Source organism: Curcuma longa, unplaced genomic scaffold (assembly GCF_044706935.1).
Source record: "Curcuma longa cultivar G26 ecotype Majalengka, Jawa Barat unplaced genomic scaffold, ITB_CL_G26_1.1 contig_28434, whole genome shotgun sequence".
In the NCBI taxonomy this organism is placed as follows: domain Eukaryota; kingdom Viridiplantae; phylum Streptophyta; class Magnoliopsida; order Zingiberales; family Zingiberaceae; genus Curcuma; species Curcuma longa.
The window spans coordinates 33,622-54,121 of NW_027433704.1; the positions used below are offsets into that span (position 1 = coordinate 33,622).

General features: G+C 35.3%; 1 protein-coding gene across 1 annotated transcript; it reads right to left on the reverse strand.

Moving 5' to 3' along the window:
• Window positions 1-394: 394 nt before the first annotated feature.
• LOC141819242 (translation initiation factor eIF2B subunit epsilon-like) lies at window positions 395-18,832 on the reverse strand. Its single transcript, XM_074706584.1, has 15 exons — window positions 18,668-18,832; window positions 18,349-18,582; window positions 17,014-17,328; window positions 16,143-16,250; window positions 15,001-15,193; window positions 13,856-14,118; window positions 9,972-10,101; window positions 9,432-9,511; window positions 8,387-8,644; window positions 8,236-8,309; window positions 7,518-7,612; window positions 5,615-5,697; window positions 2,169-2,240; window positions 1,085-1,210; window positions 395-709 (listed from the first exon to the last, which is right to left on the reverse strand). The coding sequence occupies exons 1-15, from the start codon at window positions 18,809-18,811 to the stop codon at window positions 665-667; spliced, it is 2,220 nt and encodes a 739-aa protein (XP_074562685.1). The 5' UTR covers window positions 18,812-18,832; the 3' UTR covers window positions 395-664.
• Window positions 18,833-20,500: the final 1,668 nt, after the last annotated feature.

Here is a 20,500-nt window from a genome sequence, read left to right on the forward strand (position 1 = left end):
GTACTTAAAACATTTTAATTCAGAACTGCAATGAGCAGAGGAACAAGTTACACTCTTTAGTAATTATCAAAGCACACCTTTTAAATATTTCTTAAAATTGAATGCGTGATTTGATAAATTGTCTTGAGTTTTCAATGAAACAGTCACATAACGATAAATCATATTAACTTCTTATTCACCCTTAGGACATAATTGAATTGACTACTACAAATAAATATTACTTTAATGAATAAAAATCAAATCTCAACGAAATCGAAAAAAATATCCACCCCACAATGATCAATTACAATTTCTCGATTTACATCGTGGGACCGATTATGTGAAACTTTTATTACAATATTAACTTCTTATTCAACCAAATAATCTATTAAAAAGCACTTCTACCATTTGCTGCCAAAAATAATATGTACAAGCAAAAAATAAAATAAATAAATAAAATAACATAATGATCCTCAAACTCTTATTCTCTTCCCCAAATGACATGAGTATCCAAAAACCAAATTCAGATGTACACTCACTTTCCTACTCCCTCGATTTCAAAACTGAGGGCTGCAAGGATTCCTAGTAAAATACTATGCCTTCGTCGATGAGGGTCCGGGTCCGGGTCGGAATAAGACCAAGGCGCATTCTAAGAAAGATTCTTCCGTACGAGGATGTCGATAACTCATTCGTCTTCCTCGTCTTCTTCCTCCGAAGCTTCCTTTAGCCACTGCAAAAATTTGTCAAGGTTAGAGTGAAAGATTTCAAGGAATGAATATCCCAGATTGAATATGCAAGAACAACTAATTCTGTGGTCAATCAAATAATTTCATAAGCATAATCAGAACTTGGAGTGGGACAAGGGGAACTATGAAACCAATAGAGTTTTTATGATTATAGGTTCTAGCTAATTATAAAGTATTTATTATCTTAATTGTTTCTGTGGGAGATTGAAGTTCAAATATTTGAAATTCGTTAAGTGAAATTTCATAGAAATAACTATATATACATGAGTTATAGCTAAACAAAAAGGGACACAGAGAAACAAACTAGCAGTAAACCTTGATTATCTTCATTAAACAAAAGACTGTCATCGAAACTGTACCGTGATAAATGATTCGGATTGTTTAACAAATATCTTGTCAGATTCATCTGCTGCTTCTTTCTCTGATGCCCACAACAAAATTGCATCCTCTGATAGAATGTCCTTCTCATAGAGGTAGCTCAAGATCTACAAAAGGAAATGTCTACTAAATAACTCCAAGCATATGAAGAAAAAACTGTAAAAGCTTTTAATAAGGTTCATTGCCACCTTCTACCTCTGCTTGAAAACTTGATCAAGATAAACTATAAAGTGAATTTATCACTTGGCCAAGAAAAAAAAAAAGTATAATGATTAACAACCTCAAACAGAAGCTATTGTTATATAAAGTTTATTTTATAGTTCTTTCTATGGTATAACATATGATTACTACTCATCTCATGCATTGACTTCAGCATTAGATTGAGTCCATCAAACAGAAAAAAGTTCTATCTTGAAGCAAAAATGGTTTGATGCAATCTAAAGGATTTGGTTGACGTACTTTTTTCTTGAGCAAACACCAAATTGAATGACATTTTATTCAGAAAAAAGAATCATGATTGCGTAGTAGTAATTGGCTGGGACACAAGCACTCTTCATCTACCTCTTTGTAGCAGTGTCAGGTCTGCACACTCCCAACACCAACATCCCTATAGTTGTGTTAGATACTCGTAACAGAGTTGGAATAACAGGTAATAATAATCCATAGTTCAACTCTAAATCTGCAATGAAAGACTAACCAAAAGCTATATAAATACCTAGAGTAATAAATAATAATTTTTTTTTTTTACCACTGAATCATGAGATACAAGGTTGGTTATCTAGAGAGCATAACCTTAGAGATTACAGCTTTCCCAATTACCAACATTTATTTTGATCTGACATAAAATAAAGGTTCTAGCTCTGCAGAGCAGATGACAAGTGCAAAATGTTATTAACCTATCAAAACTTTTCAGTAAATGAGTTAACTTAATGTAGTCAGAAACTTCTAGACAGAACATCCCATCTTTAACAGTTTTATGAATCGTAAAGTCAAATATAAAAGTCAACATTTCTCAATGCAATTGATGAAGATTAGTTGTATCCTTCTGATGAAGCTATTACTTACTGTACAAAACAAAGGTGATAACTCTGTAGCAGTCTCCAAGCAAATCTCTTCGAATTTCAGAATTACTTCAATCTGCACAAAAATTAGATTGAAATCTCATCTTTTTTTTAAAAGAAAAAAACTTAATCAAAGAAATCATTTACAATTTGGAAAAGGAAGACACAAGGATCACATGATTTTCAATGTCCTAATGGCTCCAACTGAACAAGAAAGAAACCAAAAGGATATTAAACAGAAAAAAAAGGAAAAAGCCAAATATGACCTTGTCCTTTGACAAAGTGAGTCGCACAGTTTTGTGGGATGTTAGAAAATGATAATATTAACCAATGTAATAAACCAAGTTGACTCTCATAGTCTGTTCCAGATGCTGCATTGTCAGACTTGCCATTTAGATTTAGTAGATAAGTTTCACAGCGTATAAGATAATTGATTATGGAAATGCACTGTTTCCATCCTGTCATCAAATATTTAACTAAATAGAGTAGGGTTATACAAGATGCATTCATATGCAATTACCAACAGTTAGATGACTTCTGATCGTGGTTCTAGAAAGAGACCGCCTAAAAATTTGGAAGGGGCTCCATAGAATGTTTTGCAATTGATAGACAAATATTATTTATATGCATGCTTTATATACATGACTACACTGTCAGATATTTATTGTTATACTTCAAATGTTTTGCATTGTACAAGTGACATAGTACAAGGAGATGTGAATGGCAAGTGTTGATAAATATACTTTAGTGTATATAAACAACAACAACAACAACAACAAAAAGTCTTATCCCACTAGGTGAGGAAATATACTTCAGTGTATATATTGATCATTTTTAGTAATAATATATTGAGGTGTCTTTTAAAATAGTTTTTAATACTGATTGTGCGTATCATCTTATCCAGATAATGCACACTATTCAGTGGGCCAATTACATACCATCTACCCATACTTTTTGAAACCTTACTTCCAATTAAAGATGTCAAAGAACAAAGAAATAGGTATGAAATTTTTAACAATCTGCCTTTTCCACTTGATATTGATTCAATAGCAGCAGCGTACTGTGTGGAACAAAACTTGTTCCCTGAAAACACATAAAAGGCATCACTTCTAACAAGAATATATACTCTGACAAAAGCCACTCGATTTTGGAAATAAATCCAATTGAGTTTTTCTATTATATAAATTATTTTTTATTATTCCTTTATTTTATCTTTTTTCTGCCTTAACACATTATTTCCATTTAACTCCGCCCATGACGAATTAGCCCCGTCATGATCAGTCTTAAGCCCGGATAAAGGAGGATTGCGTTAAATTGTCAGCCAACATTAAACTAAGGCAAATGTTCAATGAAACACGTTATTTCCATTTAAAATATCATATGATTATAAGTATGTGAGCTAAAGATCATCTAAAAAGCCTATTAACTCTTCTTCCACATATATGCCGCTTGAAGTGGCCAAAGGAGATCTACCACTACCCTCCAAGTAATTGACACTATCTTGGTCATCTTAACAATTAATCATTTTGGGATAAAACAGTATCTTCCAGTGACGAACTTTAAGCTGGTAGATATACAAAACCAAAAAATTAAGCAGATGGATGAGAACTACAAGACCATTGGAAGCACATGCAATGAAACAAGACAAAGAAGATGGTCAGTTTGAATAAGAAATGCAAGCATTAAATGTAAAACTTTTAGCATTAGTGAGCCAATCAAAGTTCAGCCAACCATCAAATAACAAGATCCAATCTACACTCTATCAAGGGCCTTTGGCATGTTACGAAAGTTGTATTTTCTCCAAAGATACTTTGAGAATAGAATCTTACATCATCTTAACTCAACAGCAGAAATGAATAGCCTATTTGTGCTTCTTGTCTGGAATAACTACCACAATTCAGACAAATGTAAGCAAGTGGATAGCATGTATGTTGATATGTAGATGCATCCAAGGCTTCGAATCTTGAGCTGAGCCGAGGTTTTGGTCCCTAGCCGGCTCAAGAAGTGTCACCCGTGCTGATTGTTAGTGCCGCAGGGTGTGTTGAACACCAAAAGAGGAGAGGAAGAAGAGAATATTTCGCATACTTAAAACCCTCGTGTTGAGGAAGAAGAGGTGTATTGAGGATGTCTTGCATACATTGCACTTGGCACTTCAACGCCATGCCAAGTGTCAGTGCTAGAGTGTGTGTCCAACACCAAAAGAGAAGAAAAGGATGTCTTGTGTGTCTAGAATTCTGTCATGTCATGTGCCTCAAGGAAGTTGACAAGCATCTCACACCCACAAGGAAGTCAACATAGCATCTCGTGATGCCTCAAGGAACCTCCAGAAGACTCACGGAAGCCTCCAATGTGTCACGGCAATGCCTCACATGCCTCAAGAAGCCAACACAATGTCTCGTGATGCCTAAGAGAACCTCTAGAAGACTCACAAAAGCCTTTGGTGAATGTGCCAGCATCTCACTGCCTCAAGAAGTTGATGCAGGATCTCAAGATTCCTTAGCGAACCCTCTAGGAGGCTCACGGAAGCCTTCAAGTCGTTGTTAAAGCATCTTGTGTGCTTCAATAAGCCAACAAAGTGTCTCGCAGCGCCTTAAGAAACCTCCAAAAGACTCATGAAAACCTTTGGTTCCTTGTGAAAGAGTCATGTGTTTCGCGTAAGAGTCACATTCCCTAGGTGAGGGACTTCATCAATCTTGGGTTTTCTGTATGCCAACTGACAGGCATAATAAGATGTTTTGCCTATGTCGATCAACACATAATGAAATTTTAAACCATGGATACAGCAGTACAAATATTTGGAAAAAAAAAAAAGATTCTTAGATTGCTAAAAGAGCAGATTCTCAAGACAGTCACTTCAATGGATAGGTTAAAGAGACAACAGCAGAAGTTTTTCATGCAAACACATGCAAGCAACTGGATAGCATGAATATTGTTATATGATACAGTAGTAAAATATTAGGAAAAAAGATACACAGAGATCACTAAAATAGCAGATTCTCACAGCAGCCACTTTGACAGGTTAAACCGGTTAAAGAGAGAAGAGCAAAAGAGAATTACCACAATTTTCTGTGCAAACACATGTCAGCTACATGCAACTGGATAGAATGAATGCTCTTATATGGTACAGCAGTAAAAATATTAGGAAAAAAGATAATGGAGTTTGCTAAAATAGCAGATTCTCACAGCAGCCACTGTGATAGGTTAAACCAATAAGAGCAAATAGAGTAACTACCACAATTTTTCATGCAGATGAAAGTAAATATGGATAATATGTATGTTGATATATAGGTAAAGTAGTATAAATATTTGGAAAAAAGATAATATTAAATTCACTTAAAGAGAAGTTTCCCCAAAACAGCCACTAGAAAGACCGGTTTTACTTTTGATTGCAAATTGCAGTCATTGAGACCCACCATAAAGAATGCAAGTCCCAGAATATATGATACTTGCCTCTTCATCTACACTCTTTAGATAATGCTTCAAAAGATCCTTCCACTTGTTGATCTCCTTGGAAATGTTTTGGTATAGCTCACCTAAGGATCAATATAGTACACAGAGTCCATCAAATCTTAGATGTCCATATTATTTGGTGTGAATATAGAAATAGTAAATTCTAGAATTTACAAGTAGATGAATCCAAAATTTGAATATTTAAACCGTGCAAAAATATGATTAATCCATAAGAGCCTTGATGCGACGGTAAAGTTGTTGCTATGTAATCTTGAAGTCACGGATTCGAGTCATAGAAATAATCTCTTGCAAATTGCAAAATAAGACTACGTACAAGACTCAATGTGATCCGACCCTTTTCCAGAATCCACACTGACAGAAGCTTCGTACACCAAGCTTCGTACATCAAACTGTCCTTTTATTTTAAAAAAATGATTCAAAAGTGTCTAGTATGCAAGAAGCAGGAAAATAAGCATGTTAATATACTCCCCTTCCTCAATCACTCAACAAGTTCTCAATTGTTGAGTTGGCAGCCAATTGTCAGTATGATTTAAAATTTTCTGCTTTAATTTCCCGCTTCATGTGTTTTCTAGAGTGAGAGGATCCTATCGCTCAAAAGACTAAAGGTATCCAGAATTTCATTATATTAAACATTTTATTCACATTCCCTTATTTGTTGTATTAGTGTATTACCTTAGCCCTACAATACAGAAGCTTCATAATACAGGATCACATGTTTATTTTCAGCTCCAAGCATGCCCATCAGTCATCAAGACAAACAACCTAGAGAACCAAAGTGACATAAGTTCATAAAGCTTTCACAAATCCTACAATATTCTCATGCAATCTTTGAGAAATACCTAAAACCCAAAAAAAATTACAACCATCAATTACCTTGTGTTTTGTTATCAAGAGACAGTTAATAGGGTAAGTAAATCAAAGGCCACACTAATGACTCAATGCTACAATTCATGTGATACCACTCAGTAAAACTATTCCAATATCTGGTGACTGAATAAGAAAATGTATTATTATGACTTTCCGGTAGAAAAACAACAACTGTTCAGTGATTTAAAAAAAAAAAAAGAATTATCATGAAAATACTTGAGTGATGGCTCAAAATACAACAAAAAATATGTATGTTAAGTTCAAACATAAGGTAAGACTAGTAAGTAGAAGATAATAAAGTAAAACAAAATTTTGGTGATATAGAATCATTCATCTATAAAATCTTGATTTATTATTGAACAACCACAACAAAGTAAGGATATTATTCAAAGAAGAAGAAATAGAGAGAACTTTCGTGGCGATCTAGATTTAAAAGGAATTTTTATAAAATAATAATACTGCTAGGCAACAACTATGTTTTTAGTTCCACTTGGGCTGCAGCTGCTCGCTCCTTAGCCATTGGACTCTTTTTGGTCCTTGCTTGTAGCACTTCTCTTTAGTGCAAGGCCCCTAAACTCGGGTGCATAATTAAACTTCACATACAAATGAGATGTAAGATGAGTATATAGTGTGAATGTAGGATAAATGAGAATATTTGTCCATCTATAAGAAAGTTTAGCCGTAAATTCTTCAAAAGAGATGATCAACTAATAGACAAATCCATTTTGGGCCTATTAATACAGGATACAAGTGTTGGCAGACACAGCATATAACATACTGTGTCAAAAAGGTATCTGAGTGCTTGTATGGTGTGGAAAAGCAATTGATCCTACTCATTTAAAATTTTCAATTTATACCACCTCAACCCTATGGTTGTCATTAGCATTTCCATACATACCAAATTTAATCACTAGCAACTGACCATTGAAAGAAATAAAGAAGCCAATGTAATCTATATTTAGATTTTAGAAACAGAGAATAGCTTGGAATGATAAAATTTTATGCCAATACTCACTGTTAGAGGAATGAGGAGCAGCTTCTAAACCCAACTTCATCACAGAAAAGAATAATGCCCCAACACAATCAGCATGTGACTTATTGCATGACAACCTAATATTGCAAAAAGATCTAAATTAATATGGCTCAGTGAAATATATGTGATACAGAGGACCATAGGACTATATTCAAGAAGTAATAAAGCTCAAATCAGAAATGATATACAAAATAAAATTACTAAGTTTGCTCCAAAAAACTAATTTATGTGTCAAAACTCAAATCAGTGCAATCAAAGGATGCTAGGCGTTTGGGTTGGCCGCTGCGTGCAGATTTACCCTGGTGGCCGGTGGAAAACTTCTATGGGGTCGGGCCGGTCACCCCCAGGGATAGTCAATGAGGCTAACTGGGATTTATCATTTTTTTTTTCATGGTATTGAAAAAGGAGACGGACCTACAGATGTTTTATATTCAGCAATGTTTGTCTTACATATTTGTCTTATCAATTTTGACACTATTATTCCTTGACTAATTATAAAAAGTAAGTAATAATAAGTCTGCTAATGAAAGCACAAGTATCAGCCAGATATGTAAAATGGAAGCATCAAGGCATAGTTCACTTGATTAGTTCGTGATTGTTATCAAAGTTATGGAATCATTGAACCAAGTATGCCAAATATTTTAACTCAACAACAATGTAGAAAGAAAGAGTGTGTAATTCCCGACTGGAACTATATTACCTCAGTGAATTTATTTCTAAAATCACCGTTTCTTGGTTCACTCCTGTAAGGGCCCGATGGAAAGTTGCTTCCACCTGAAGTTGATATAACATAATTATTGTGAATTAAATGAAAATAAAAGTCTCCACACATAGATACTCCCATTACTTACCTCCTTATCAAAATCAGCTGAATCTCCATAATCTCCCCCATCACCATCATCAAAACCAGTACTTTCTGAATCAAGTTGTAGCTCACCAGAAACTGGAGTATTATTCACAAATTGATAAGACACATCAGGTTCCTCATGATAAGCATGAGATAACTCTGTCAATTTTGCTTCGGGAATTGGAGCAATAGAGTGTCTCCATTCTTCCTCGTTCTCCCCTTCATATGTAGACCATATGTAACCAACACCAGCAATACCGACCTAAAGAACAAGATGGAAAATATCATTCAGATGAGTAACAAGAACTTTTAAAATGACAAGGGGAAGATATTTAGCATCTATACAATAAAAGAGAAAGATGTAATGCAATCTACAAAGTCACTACAATTAGCAGCAACCAACATCTTGGATCAATTGTTTTGTATAAACCTTACCTCTTGAAAGTAAACCATTTTTTACATAGCATAACGAGCAACTCGCATAATTGTATATATTAAGAATCCTTTTCCCTCCAACAACAGATTTTTTACCCTAGCAAAAAATAATTGAAAGCGACTTGCTTTTTTAGCAAATTATTTATCATCCCTTTAAAATAAACAATTTTGAAGTTTAAGTAGGATCCTCGCCATTAGGATCACAGGCATGAACAGTATATGTGATGCAGCACCAAATTTGAACCCTCTAATAGGACAGAAAATTGGGACAAATTAGATGAAGCATTGGGACAAATTAGCTGAAGCACAGGAATAGCTATCCTGTATAGAGAAAACGGTCTAACACAGAAATGAAAGTGGCAACTGATTATTACATGAAACACTGTTTTGTGACTCTTTTATAGACTTATCCTGCAACAACTAGAAACCAAATAAGCAAATTCAACAATTCCCATTAATTGACTACACAAAAAGACAAATTGCCAAACAATTTGAATTATTACGAAACAACTTAAATTGAATTCAAAATTGAAATTGAGCGGATGGCATCAATATGATTTATATGAATCCAAGTATAAGTTAGATAAAGAAAGAATAATAAAGTGCATGTACACCTCAGATGAGTTAGAGTTTTCCATGACTGAATAATTTGGGGTTGATTCTGCATTCCTACTACTGACCATACTAGTAATTGCTGCAAAATGCCAAAGTGGAAATTCTATCAGAGTCCCACCAAATCAAAGAAACCAAAACAATAACAGAATATGGATGCAAAACTTAATATGGATGCAATATCATAAGAAGTTAACAATAAAAAGTAATAGCACTAAATAGAGGCTACAATATCTGAGAAAACTTAATATGGATGCAAAACTAGAATGTAAAGTCTGTGTAAGAACTATACAGGAAAGAACACTCTTACAAGCAGTACAGCATCATTCACAACTAGTAATAAGCGTACTGACATAACCTAAACATAACAATTAAATTGACAGAGTCTTTTAGTGCTCAAAATTAAATCCTGGGCCATGTGAATAAGTAAATCAATTGACTGATAATAGATTTATATGTAGCTGAGTACTGGATTCAACTGATAGATTATACAATTATAATAGCTAATAAATAGGAATCAGATCATGAGTTAAAGGATTTACAAGGACTTTCTATAATTGCACTGCTTGCATCAGCGTATTCAAGTTCTTCATCGCTATCTTGGATAGAAGGTTGAGGACGTAAAGAAACTTTAGAATAAGCAGGAATTGTAATCAATCGCCCAACTTCAACCTGGCAATGGAAAAGCAAATTAATCAACCAAATAAGAGAACTGAAAAAAAAATACAGTCATGAATGTAAAAAATTATCAATAATTTAACTAGAACTAGAAATTTCATAGGCCACAGAAGTTAGAAACTGGAAACACCAAGCTTTCAGTAATAGTGAATATTGTATGCCAGATAACAATCCATAGTAGTAGTTGCTGGATACTTGGACGTGAAAACAATGCTACTTAGACATTCCATTAACATAAGACCATAGGAATGGGAAAAAACAAAAATACACATCACAAAAAACAGGTATTTTTCAACTATGAAAACTTTATATGACATTTTGCTGCTGCACATCACATTTTGTTGTTCAACAAATTCAATTGTTAATTCTGGTGTCTATTTATGTTCGTCAATCCACTAATATGGCCCACCAAACCATCTAATGAAGATCATACATTCCACAAAATATTACTGCTTCTAGATGAATAACTTATCATACATTCCACAATATTACTGCTTCTAGATGAATAACATGAGATTGGCCTCTCCGCCAATATGTCATAGATCAATCTGTGAAAAAGTGGATTACATGCCAATACAATGTGGCGAGTATGTGATCTTAAAAAAACAAAGAACAAAAAAATGAGAACTTGAACTCCAAGTTTAACAATTTCAACTTTCAAGCTTATCTCACAATTGAAAAGCAATTAATGATACATGAGACATACCTAATTGGGAATAGGTTTCAATGTCATAAACAAACATAGAAAAGTGTATCTTCTTGGTCACTTTGCCAATTTATTTAAATGAAAACTTTATATGGTACAAAAGACAGCTCATTTTTATCTGGGATATGAGAATACACATCAGAATCAAGACACCACAGCGCCTTAAATTTTACCATAAATGCAATAGCAAAGTGGAAGTAGTGACAACAATTCACTAAAGGTATTCTGTAGTAAAGCCAAAAATTGTTCATACTCAAATAAAATATTGATTGAGGATGCTGGAGCAAAATCAAGATGATGTTAGAGTAGCAATGGCATGTCCAATAGAGCAACATTACAAGTGTGTCCACAGTGTATATTGGATGGTTGATTTGAGCACAGTGAATATATTGCGAAAATTAGTTTTGTTCGCGACCACAAACTCATCCAGCAACAGAAGCAGCAACTTAGATGAAGCTGTGGAGATCATGGGATACATGAGCAAAGGAAGCATGAAGGATGTAAATCAAAGCGTCAAAGAGATGAAACCATTAACAATTGGTGGTAGCATGTAACTTATAAATATTTTGCAAGTAATAAACACTTCAGATATTATTATATGCATGTTGCTCAAATTCTTAAATACAACCTATTTTACATTGTTATATGGGGATAGTTGTCATTTCACCTCTCAACCATTAACAATGTTTAGTTTACTTTGCCAGATATATCATTTTTTATCAACATAAAGAATTTTTAGATTCTTTTTCAACATAAAAGATTTCCAATATTACTTTAATATCGATCATAGTTTGTATATACCTCTGATACCGCATAAGCACTATGCATTGGGTCAATTTTCTACTGCCTAAAAATGTCCTTTAAGACCTTGCTACCATGAGTTCTTCCCCATGACACTTTAATACTTTGAGATCAATGGAAATATGATGATATATGAAAATTTCACTTCAATCACCTTGAAGAGGGACAAAGTACTTGGGTTGAACAATCATCTTTCAAGTTAAAAATGTCTTTTTTTCACATAATAAATACAAGGAAAAAAATCTGCTCATGAATAAATTCTCAAGAGCATCTCATATTTCCTTGGAAGTGGAGAGGAACATCACTCATGACCACAAATAATCGGTACTATGATGAAGTCATGTAAAGATGGTGAGATATAGACTCCACCATGTTGAGTAAGTTGGATCCTCCTCCTTTAAAAGTGGAGATATAAAATGGTAGTCCTTTCATAAGAGCCAAAAAGAATCTAAAATACATATTCATAGGAGATAATTGGCGCCATGTCATTGGTAGAGGATGTCTAAGGGAAGAGAAGTGACAAGGATGACAAATAATCCTAGGTTTAAATTAGCATAAAGAATTAAAGAGAAAGAAAAAACATCCTATATAGTGGAAAAAATACAAGTTTAGATATGTACCCTAACCTTCAAACTAGGAAAGGGAAGAAAGGGAGGCTTCTATATAACGAGAGAGAGAGAGAGAGAGAGAGAGAGAGGTATGTTGTTGCATTAGAAAGGAAGAAGCAAAGCATTGTGACATAGGTTGCAATAGTCGATGGATAGAGAGAAGAGGGAGTTCATGAAAAATGTAGAGGAAGGGAAGGGGGGAAGGGGGGAAGGGGGGAAGGGGAGGACATGTTGTAGACAGAGAGAGGGGCGCATATAGTATGGAGGTCGCAATTGGTACAATTTAGCAAGATGAATCAAGGATGAAGAGGCACATAGTAACAAGGCGAGGAGTGGTTCAAGGCAGAAGGGCAATGATAGCTTGATGAATGGGGGGGAGTGACATGGAAAGGGAAGGGGTGATGTAAATTGATAGAAGTGTGAATAAGGAGGTGTAGTTTGACAAGAAGTAGGGAGCCAGGAAGAAAAGGAGACAAGCTTTAGGATGCAACTCAATACAAGGAGAAGAGAAAACAAAAAGGAGTAGAAAATGAATAGGGGTGCATGCCATCAGGCTTGAGGAGGGCAACAAGGTGAGGACATATAGATTAGGGTTTAATTGTTCAAAGAGCATTAGAGCTGATATGGTTATTAGAAGGCTTTAAAGTATTATTTCATACCAACGTTTCGGTCCTCTACTGCACCGATACAATTTCGGTATTATACTATGACTGTCAACATGCTACAACACACATTAAAATGTACCAAGATGAATTTAGATGGACATCAATCCTTCAATCATTTTCAACAAATTTAAGATGACAACAGTAAAATAGTGCATTAAATTAAAACTTTATTGTACCATACCATGCCAATACTCAATATACTTCAACATATGGCCAAGTGTGTTAAGATGAATTTAAATGAAATTTGCTCTTTTAATCCCTTTTCATTTGCTCCTTTAATCCCCTTCTACCTAGGGTTTTTATTCCAAAAATAAGATAGTAATTGAATTAAAAATTTATTCACACTTCGACACATATCAGAACATGCAAAAATGAATTCAGTTTTGCACTTTTAATCAACTTCCACTTTCAACTTGTTTAATTCTTAAAAATAATACCATGCATTGATGTGTGAGGAAGCGTGTAAAACATCAATACGGAAAAATACTCCTAAACGCAAACAACATGAAAGAGGTAACACGTGCCAATTAGTGTCAAATTTTGATAATTTAACATAAGTGTACCCTTCAAGTTTCAACTATGTTGTCAAGGTGGGCACAAAATTTCAAACCATGGTTATTGGTAGATGGATGTAGCCACACATTAATGTTTAAGGTTTAAGGTTATGCCATTAATCTTTTATATATCCTAGTAATACGCATTTATAGTCAATACAATAAGTATTTTCTTCGTTTAATGTTCAAAATTTGTACATTAAAGATATATTACACAATCCATGTATGCATAATGCTGAGAACTACTAGTAATGTAGGACCAAAATCATTAAATGCTAACACTAGTAATGGACAATTGGATATATCGATGTTATGATCTAGGTTATGCAAAACAAGAAAAAGTAGCACTAACTAATTAACTAAAAGAAAATAGATATCAAAGGAGAACTGTGGGTTGAGTATACAAGCCATTACCTTGAATGATAAAATGACTCCAGGTTCCAAGACTACCCCTGCTCTTAGATGAACACCATCACAAACTATAGCATGATTCAATCTACAATCATCTTCTATAATGACATTATCCCAAATGTAACAACCATTGATGCATACATTGTTCCCAAGTGTACAACCTTGACCAACTACCGAGTTGGTTATAACACTATGGTTTCCAATTGTAGTTCCACTTCCAATCAGGGTAACAGCACCTATCCGTGCAGATCGTGATTGAACAATATCTGAAGGAAAAAAATAACAGTAAATCAAACAAAAAGGAAATAAATTTAACTTCCATGAACAATAAACACATTCAGGAATCAACAAGAAAAAAAGGTGATGATTATTAAAGTGATACAAGCAGGTTTCTGATTGGTCATAGTGTGTGATAATTGGTCGACATTCACCAATTCAACTTTTTTATCCTACTTAAATAACTTGAACTTTGCCAAAGAAATTGCCCAGAGGTAAACTGATTTGATAATATGATTGAAATTTGTCGAAACTGAAATGAGTTTCCCAGTAATTGCCTGAAACGAATTAAGACCAATAGCATGTAAAACACACCTAAAAGCTATAACCATCAAACAAAATAAAAGTATACATAACCAAAAATTGGCAAGGAAACTTGGGATCAACAGGATTCAAGCAAATTAGGAATAAAAGCTTTGACCAACCAAGATTCTACTATTTTCCAACAAATTCCCACCAGATCAATGGTGCTGGAACCAGCCCAAGTAAACCACAGAGCTGGTAACAGTACGATGTCATCAAAATACTAATGGCTACAATCAATGGACTTGAGAACAAGTGCCCATCCAATGTGAAGGCATAGCTAAAAGACACCCTCATGTGATTGAAGATGCTTATCTATAGTATTAGCATTGGTTGTTCACTACCATTTGTTCACTTGGAAGGTTTAGAATGAACTATTCAAAATAAGTGTGAAGCCATGCTCTAAGTTACAAGTTACAACCTAGACAAGACTTATTCAATCAATAATCTAAAGACAGGTGGACTACATCAAATACTTTCCATCAAAGCAAAAAAACTGAAGACATAATTACCATATAAGGAAAAGAGATGAACATCAATAAAACTTCTAATTGATGTTAGACATTTACCAGATGCTTTGTATACTCCCTCTCTATCTAGCTTCACCTTTGATGAATTCCCAAAGTATTGAAAATTTGGCACCAAAGGATATGTCCACCTTTGCAGTATGTCCTTGCTAATTGTACCATAACTCCTGAAATTATCTATTCTTGCTGCATAACTTGAATGAATTTCATGGGTAAAAATCTTGTAACCCATGATCTGCAATATATCATCAGATGATATTAGTAAAAGTTTATATGATTATCATATTGTGAACATTTTCAGGAACTGAATTACACAAGTGAAATATGAAATATATCTACAAGCTTGCATTTGCCATAAACATAAAGACTGGGAGTGCATGGTGACTGTAAGAGGAATGCAAGTAAACCTAATTCAATGTACAAAATGAATAATTTATGCAATTTGTACCTCACATCAGAGGGAGTTTAAGAATTAAAGTGGTGACTTTCATTTGAAGCACAAAATAAACTTGCCTAAGGTGTAGATGGTAACACATTTTCACAAGCTAATAAAATTTACATACATAGCAAAAAGAATTCTGGAATTCCTAGATGCTGTTGGATTCTTCCACGGAAGAAAATCCTTAGTAGTATACTCATTCATTTGTCCAATAAAGCTAACTGATCAAAGAAGTAACATAAAATGTTTGCAAACCAACAAGAAGAAGATTCTTGAAAGATTAAAAATTTGAAAAAGAAAAGTCCAGAAATTTCTCTGTTACTTTATAGTTTCTTCCTTATGCAAAAAATAGGCAATAAAAAGTCTTGGAGACCAAGAATTACCAACATCTAATCTGTCAGATATTTCACCAAACTGACAAACCAACAAAGTGTAATCCTATAAGTAGCACCTAAATTTTTTCAAGAGATTTTGAATGGGATCCTAAACTGAACGTGCTTGCAAATTAGAAACTCAATTCTCAATGCCAAGATAAGGCAACCACTAGGGTATGAAGTACCAAATCAAATGCACCACAAGCAGAATCCTCAAATTACAAGTACGGAGGTAGAAAACAAAGGTAGAATCTATAATGCATAATTATCAAAGATTTCCAAAATTAGGAAAAACAGCATGAAACAAATGTAACATTTAATCATGTTGCACATGATGTATAAAAGCAAACAATATCAAAAGTGAATCTCACATCATCAACAAGCAAACCCTTAACAAAATGGCGGCGAAGATGTTGATAATCAAAATTGTCCATAAAAAGACTGAGAACTTCTGGAGAGCAGATATCTATATAGCAATCCTGCAAAAGAATTATTTAATCACTTTTAAAAAATGGCAAATACTTGTTCAAAATATCACTAGTAGCACTGTAAATCCAACACTAATAACATTGTGCCTAGGTATTACAGCCAACCATGATGCGCTATCTGAGATGACTTTTTACAGGTCCAAAATATCACAACTAAAACTGAGTGCATTGGCATTTCAATGTGAACCAACACTAACAAGGTGGTGCCTGTTGCCTCCAGTAAACCAAGGTACACCCACTGAGATAGCCTTTACAGGACCCATCGATTGTACCGAGATGTAACACAGGAGTGACCTTTATACCTACATCCTATTTTATTAGTCTTGTCATGCATATGAATGATATTTATTTGGATCAAATATATTCATCTGTACAAAACAAACATTGCTCAGGTAATTTTTCTCTTTAAGGAAGCTACCAACAAAATATTTTCCTTTATATAAGTGTAAAGAAATTAAACAATTTTATTTTACAGGTTCATTTTTCACCAATTGCTACCTATATGATTTTTGCAATTTGCACTATCCCTTGCATGGTTTCTCTTATCCTTTACTACCCATATTAAACAAATCTCCTCTGTGCTTTAATATATTGAGTCAACCTTTTTCATATCAACAAATGATAACCATATGTTAATTGGGAAAAAATTACCTTTAAAACACTTCCAAAATAATCATGTTATACGCCTTACTGCCTTTATATATCAAGTGAAAAAGATATATAAAAAGCATATAAACAAGTTGGGAAAAAATACCTGCTTATCATTGTGCAAATAAACTGACGTATTGTTGGCTAACAATGTTTTTTCAATAGAAATAACCCGCTGAGAAGGATTAACCTTGTCCTCATAAAAAATAAGCTCTTTTGTTTGAGGATCAATAGCCATTAGAACTTCGTCAGTGCCGAACCGAGTTTGATGTGTCAAGTTTGATGGTTTGGAGTGTTTAATGATCATTGTCATAACAGCAAGCGGATCTTTTTTCTTTCTTTCCTTGTGTTCGCAGAGGACCTGAGCTAAGTTCATATTGCTAATTGTATCGCCACAAATGAGAACAAAGTCCCCACGTATCTAAAGGGACAAGTAAATGTAAAATAATCAAGATAAATGGCTAAACTTATTCTAGAATACATACAAGATTTTTAACTTCAATATGAAAGTTCTTTTGAAGGATATATAGTATACATTCATCATACAAATTAAGATATTCATCATATGAATCAAATTAATAGTCTTATGCTGCAGGGTCCACAATCATCTTTTATCCACTAAATACTATAAATTACCCTTGTGTCAGTAAGTAGAACAATTAGCTTAGGGATAAGAAATCGAGTTACATAATTCCAACACAATTAATCTCATGATTTGTTTTCTATAATAAGCTTTATAAACTAATATTACCCACCAAGGACACACTTTGGCACAGCTAGATTTTTGGTCTTTGCAAAAGGTAACTGTCTTAGATCTGTCTGATGAGTATCACTCTTTGTATGCTATTGAGACTTGAGAGGCAACTGCAATGCTGGTATCTCCAAAGAAGATATGATGCTCATTCCTAGCATGACAGGCTTTAATAAAAGCATGACTAATCTGCTAATGTACAGCCTACCACCAATCCATCTACTGGGAGAAATGTTATTAGAAAATTCAAATGTCATCATGTCCATTTTTTTTGTTCTTGAACAGACATTTAAACTTTCTATGCTTCTCCTATTACTTCTGTACAATTCAACCCTACAAACCTTCATAACAAATTGACAAGTTTTTTCCATTTGAGCTACTTAAGAATACATTAAATCTCCAGCATTTCATGATTGTTAAATAACAAATGTTTTTGGTATTCTGGAAGATTGTTGCAACCAACAAATTCTCCAATGAAATCAGATTGACAACTATGTTTTTTCATATGCCTTAAAGGGTAATTAAGATTTTTTTTTTCTTTGCTGAAAGAAAGGCTCCAACAGTAAGAAGCCATAAGGAAAAAGTGGCAATACTTATATTCTTCCTTGGCAAATTTCCTAGAATAATATCTCGAATGAATTCTGCAACCAGGAGACCACAACAAATTCTAGTAATAGAATAGTAGCATACCACAGATTTTTCATATATCACACGGAGCGCATCTCCAGCACTAATGGCGTCATGCGACTCGATCGTAGTGATAGAAAACCTGGATGCAGGCTTCGTCCATTCAGACTCTTTCAAGTAGTCCTTCACCTGCTGTGAGTGGGAGCAGCAGAAGACAAAAACCTCCTCGACCCCGACGGAATCCAGCCAAGCAAGAGTGTATTCGATCATGGGAACGTTCACCAGCGGCAACAGCACCTAAATGGCCAATTCGAGAATCGAGTGAGCATTCAACGGAAACCCTAAGCAGGGGAGGCTTCGACAGATCCTGGACCGGAACTACCTTGGGGCGCTCGAGGGTGATGGGGCGGAACCTGAGGTTGAAGCTATCGGCGAGGAGGACGGCCTGGAGGGGAACGCGGGCGACAACCTCCGAGTCATCGGCAGCGACGGAGGCGGCGCCGCGCTGCCCTTTCTTCTGCGCCATAGCGCGGCCGCCGGCGAGGATGGATGAGATCGCGGCGGGCGCAGAGCAGGAATCGAGCGCGATCCGATGGGTTCGTCGAGTCCAAGGCGTCGAAGCTGATGAGCTCGTCCGCGGTGAGTTCGATCTCGCGAGTCGTCAAAAGGATGGATCAACAGGTTTGACTCGGTTCGACTCGGACGCCGAGTTGCCGGAGAATCGGTTTCGGGTCCTTTCATTTAGGATTCGGATCGTTGGTTGGTTTAAACCACCCGATTGGCGCATGCCACGGCTAGAGTTGGCTCGAGCTTGGTCGACCAGTTTCCATGTCGTATCGAGCCAGACCGACTTTAAAAATCTACTAATTTATCTCGATACGGTTGAACTAGACTACATAAAATTTGTAGAGTTTGTGATTTGATAAGGATGAATCGTAGCTAATGACTTGATGTTGTCAATTGGTGTGGTTTGATGGTTCGAAGATCTATCGAAAATTAAAAAAAAGGATGATATGAGACATCTGATAGATTACAGAACGAGAAGTATCGAAGTGGTAGCTAAGTTGATGAAGATGAATTACATAGGTAAAAAAGTGAATGATGAGACGAAGAACAAACTAAGAAATATAACCCATTAATTAAAGGAGGAGAAAAGTACCTTGAACCTTAAAAGGGAATTCCCTTTTTCTCTTGAATGCACTTGCAAGGGCAAATAAAACTTTTTTTTAATACTAAATATTCAATTTATATCAATTAATTTTGAGATGGACGATGTCATCGTATATTTCACTCAGTAAGTAAATTTAAAAAATAATATAACTCCTAACGTGGCACTCGAGCATCATTAGTAGTTCAAACATCAATCGGGGCCGGACCTCCGGCACCCGCCGGACCGCCGGTGAGTTGCGGTTCCAACGGGTCCGGTCTGGCGGCAATCGGTGGTCGGACGGCGATGAACGGACGCCAGGAAGCGGCTAAGGTCTGAGGAGAAATACTGTGCAATCGTGATTTTGGGACGGTGTGGGTTGATCGCGATCGGGCGTGGACGGCGTGGATTGATCGCGCACGGGATCGGGTTTTTTTCGTCGCGCAGTATATCAAATCTATATATATATATATATATATATATATATATATATTTATTTATTTATTATATAAGTCCTGATTATTTTAGAAATATATCCTATCTCACTTATTTGTAGGGGTGAGCAAAAATTCGGTTAAACCGAATAAACCGACTAAATTTAAAATTTCGGTTCGGTTATTTCGAAATTTCGGTTTTTTTATAAAAAAATCGGTTATCGGTTATTTCGGTTCGGGTTCGATTTTAAATTTTGTTATTGGGTTAAACCGAAAATTAATGAGCTTAAATGTAAAATTACTATAAAAAAAAAAAGTAAAAACCCTACTTCACGCTGTCGCAGTCACCACGCCGCGGCCGCGCTACCCAACTCTCCGCTTCTTCCTCTCTCATCGCTCCCGGTCGGCTGCTTCTTCTCCCGTCGACTTTCTTCCCGGTCGGCAGCCATAGCTTCTTTGATCGCTCCCGGACGGCCTGAAGAAAAGAATGGCGCTTTCTGTCGCTCCTGCTACCGACGAGCCGATCCCCTTTCCTTGCTCGACGGCGTCTGTGTTTGTTGCTCCGAGGTTCCGACGGTCCACTGTCCACCTTCTCTCCTCTTCCTTCTGATCTCTCCTTTTCACTAGCTAACAA

What these genes read in the sequence shown, in the direction of transcription:
- LOC141819242 (XM_074706584.1), bottom strand. Translation starts at nt 18,811, where the DNA reads ATGGCGCAGAAGAAAGGGCAGCGCGGCGCCGCCTCCGTCGCTGCCGAT. An exon ending in TCACCCTCGAGCGCCCCAAG is followed by an intron (nt 18,583 to 18,667) that starts GTAGTTCCGGTC and finishes TTGGCCATTTAG; the next exon opens with GTGCTGTTGCCGCTGGTGAA. An exon ending in GGGAGTATACAAAGCATCTG is followed by an intron (nt 14,119 to 15,000) that starts GTAAATGTCTAA and finishes TTTTTCCTTCAG; the next exon opens with ATATTGTTCAATCACGATCT.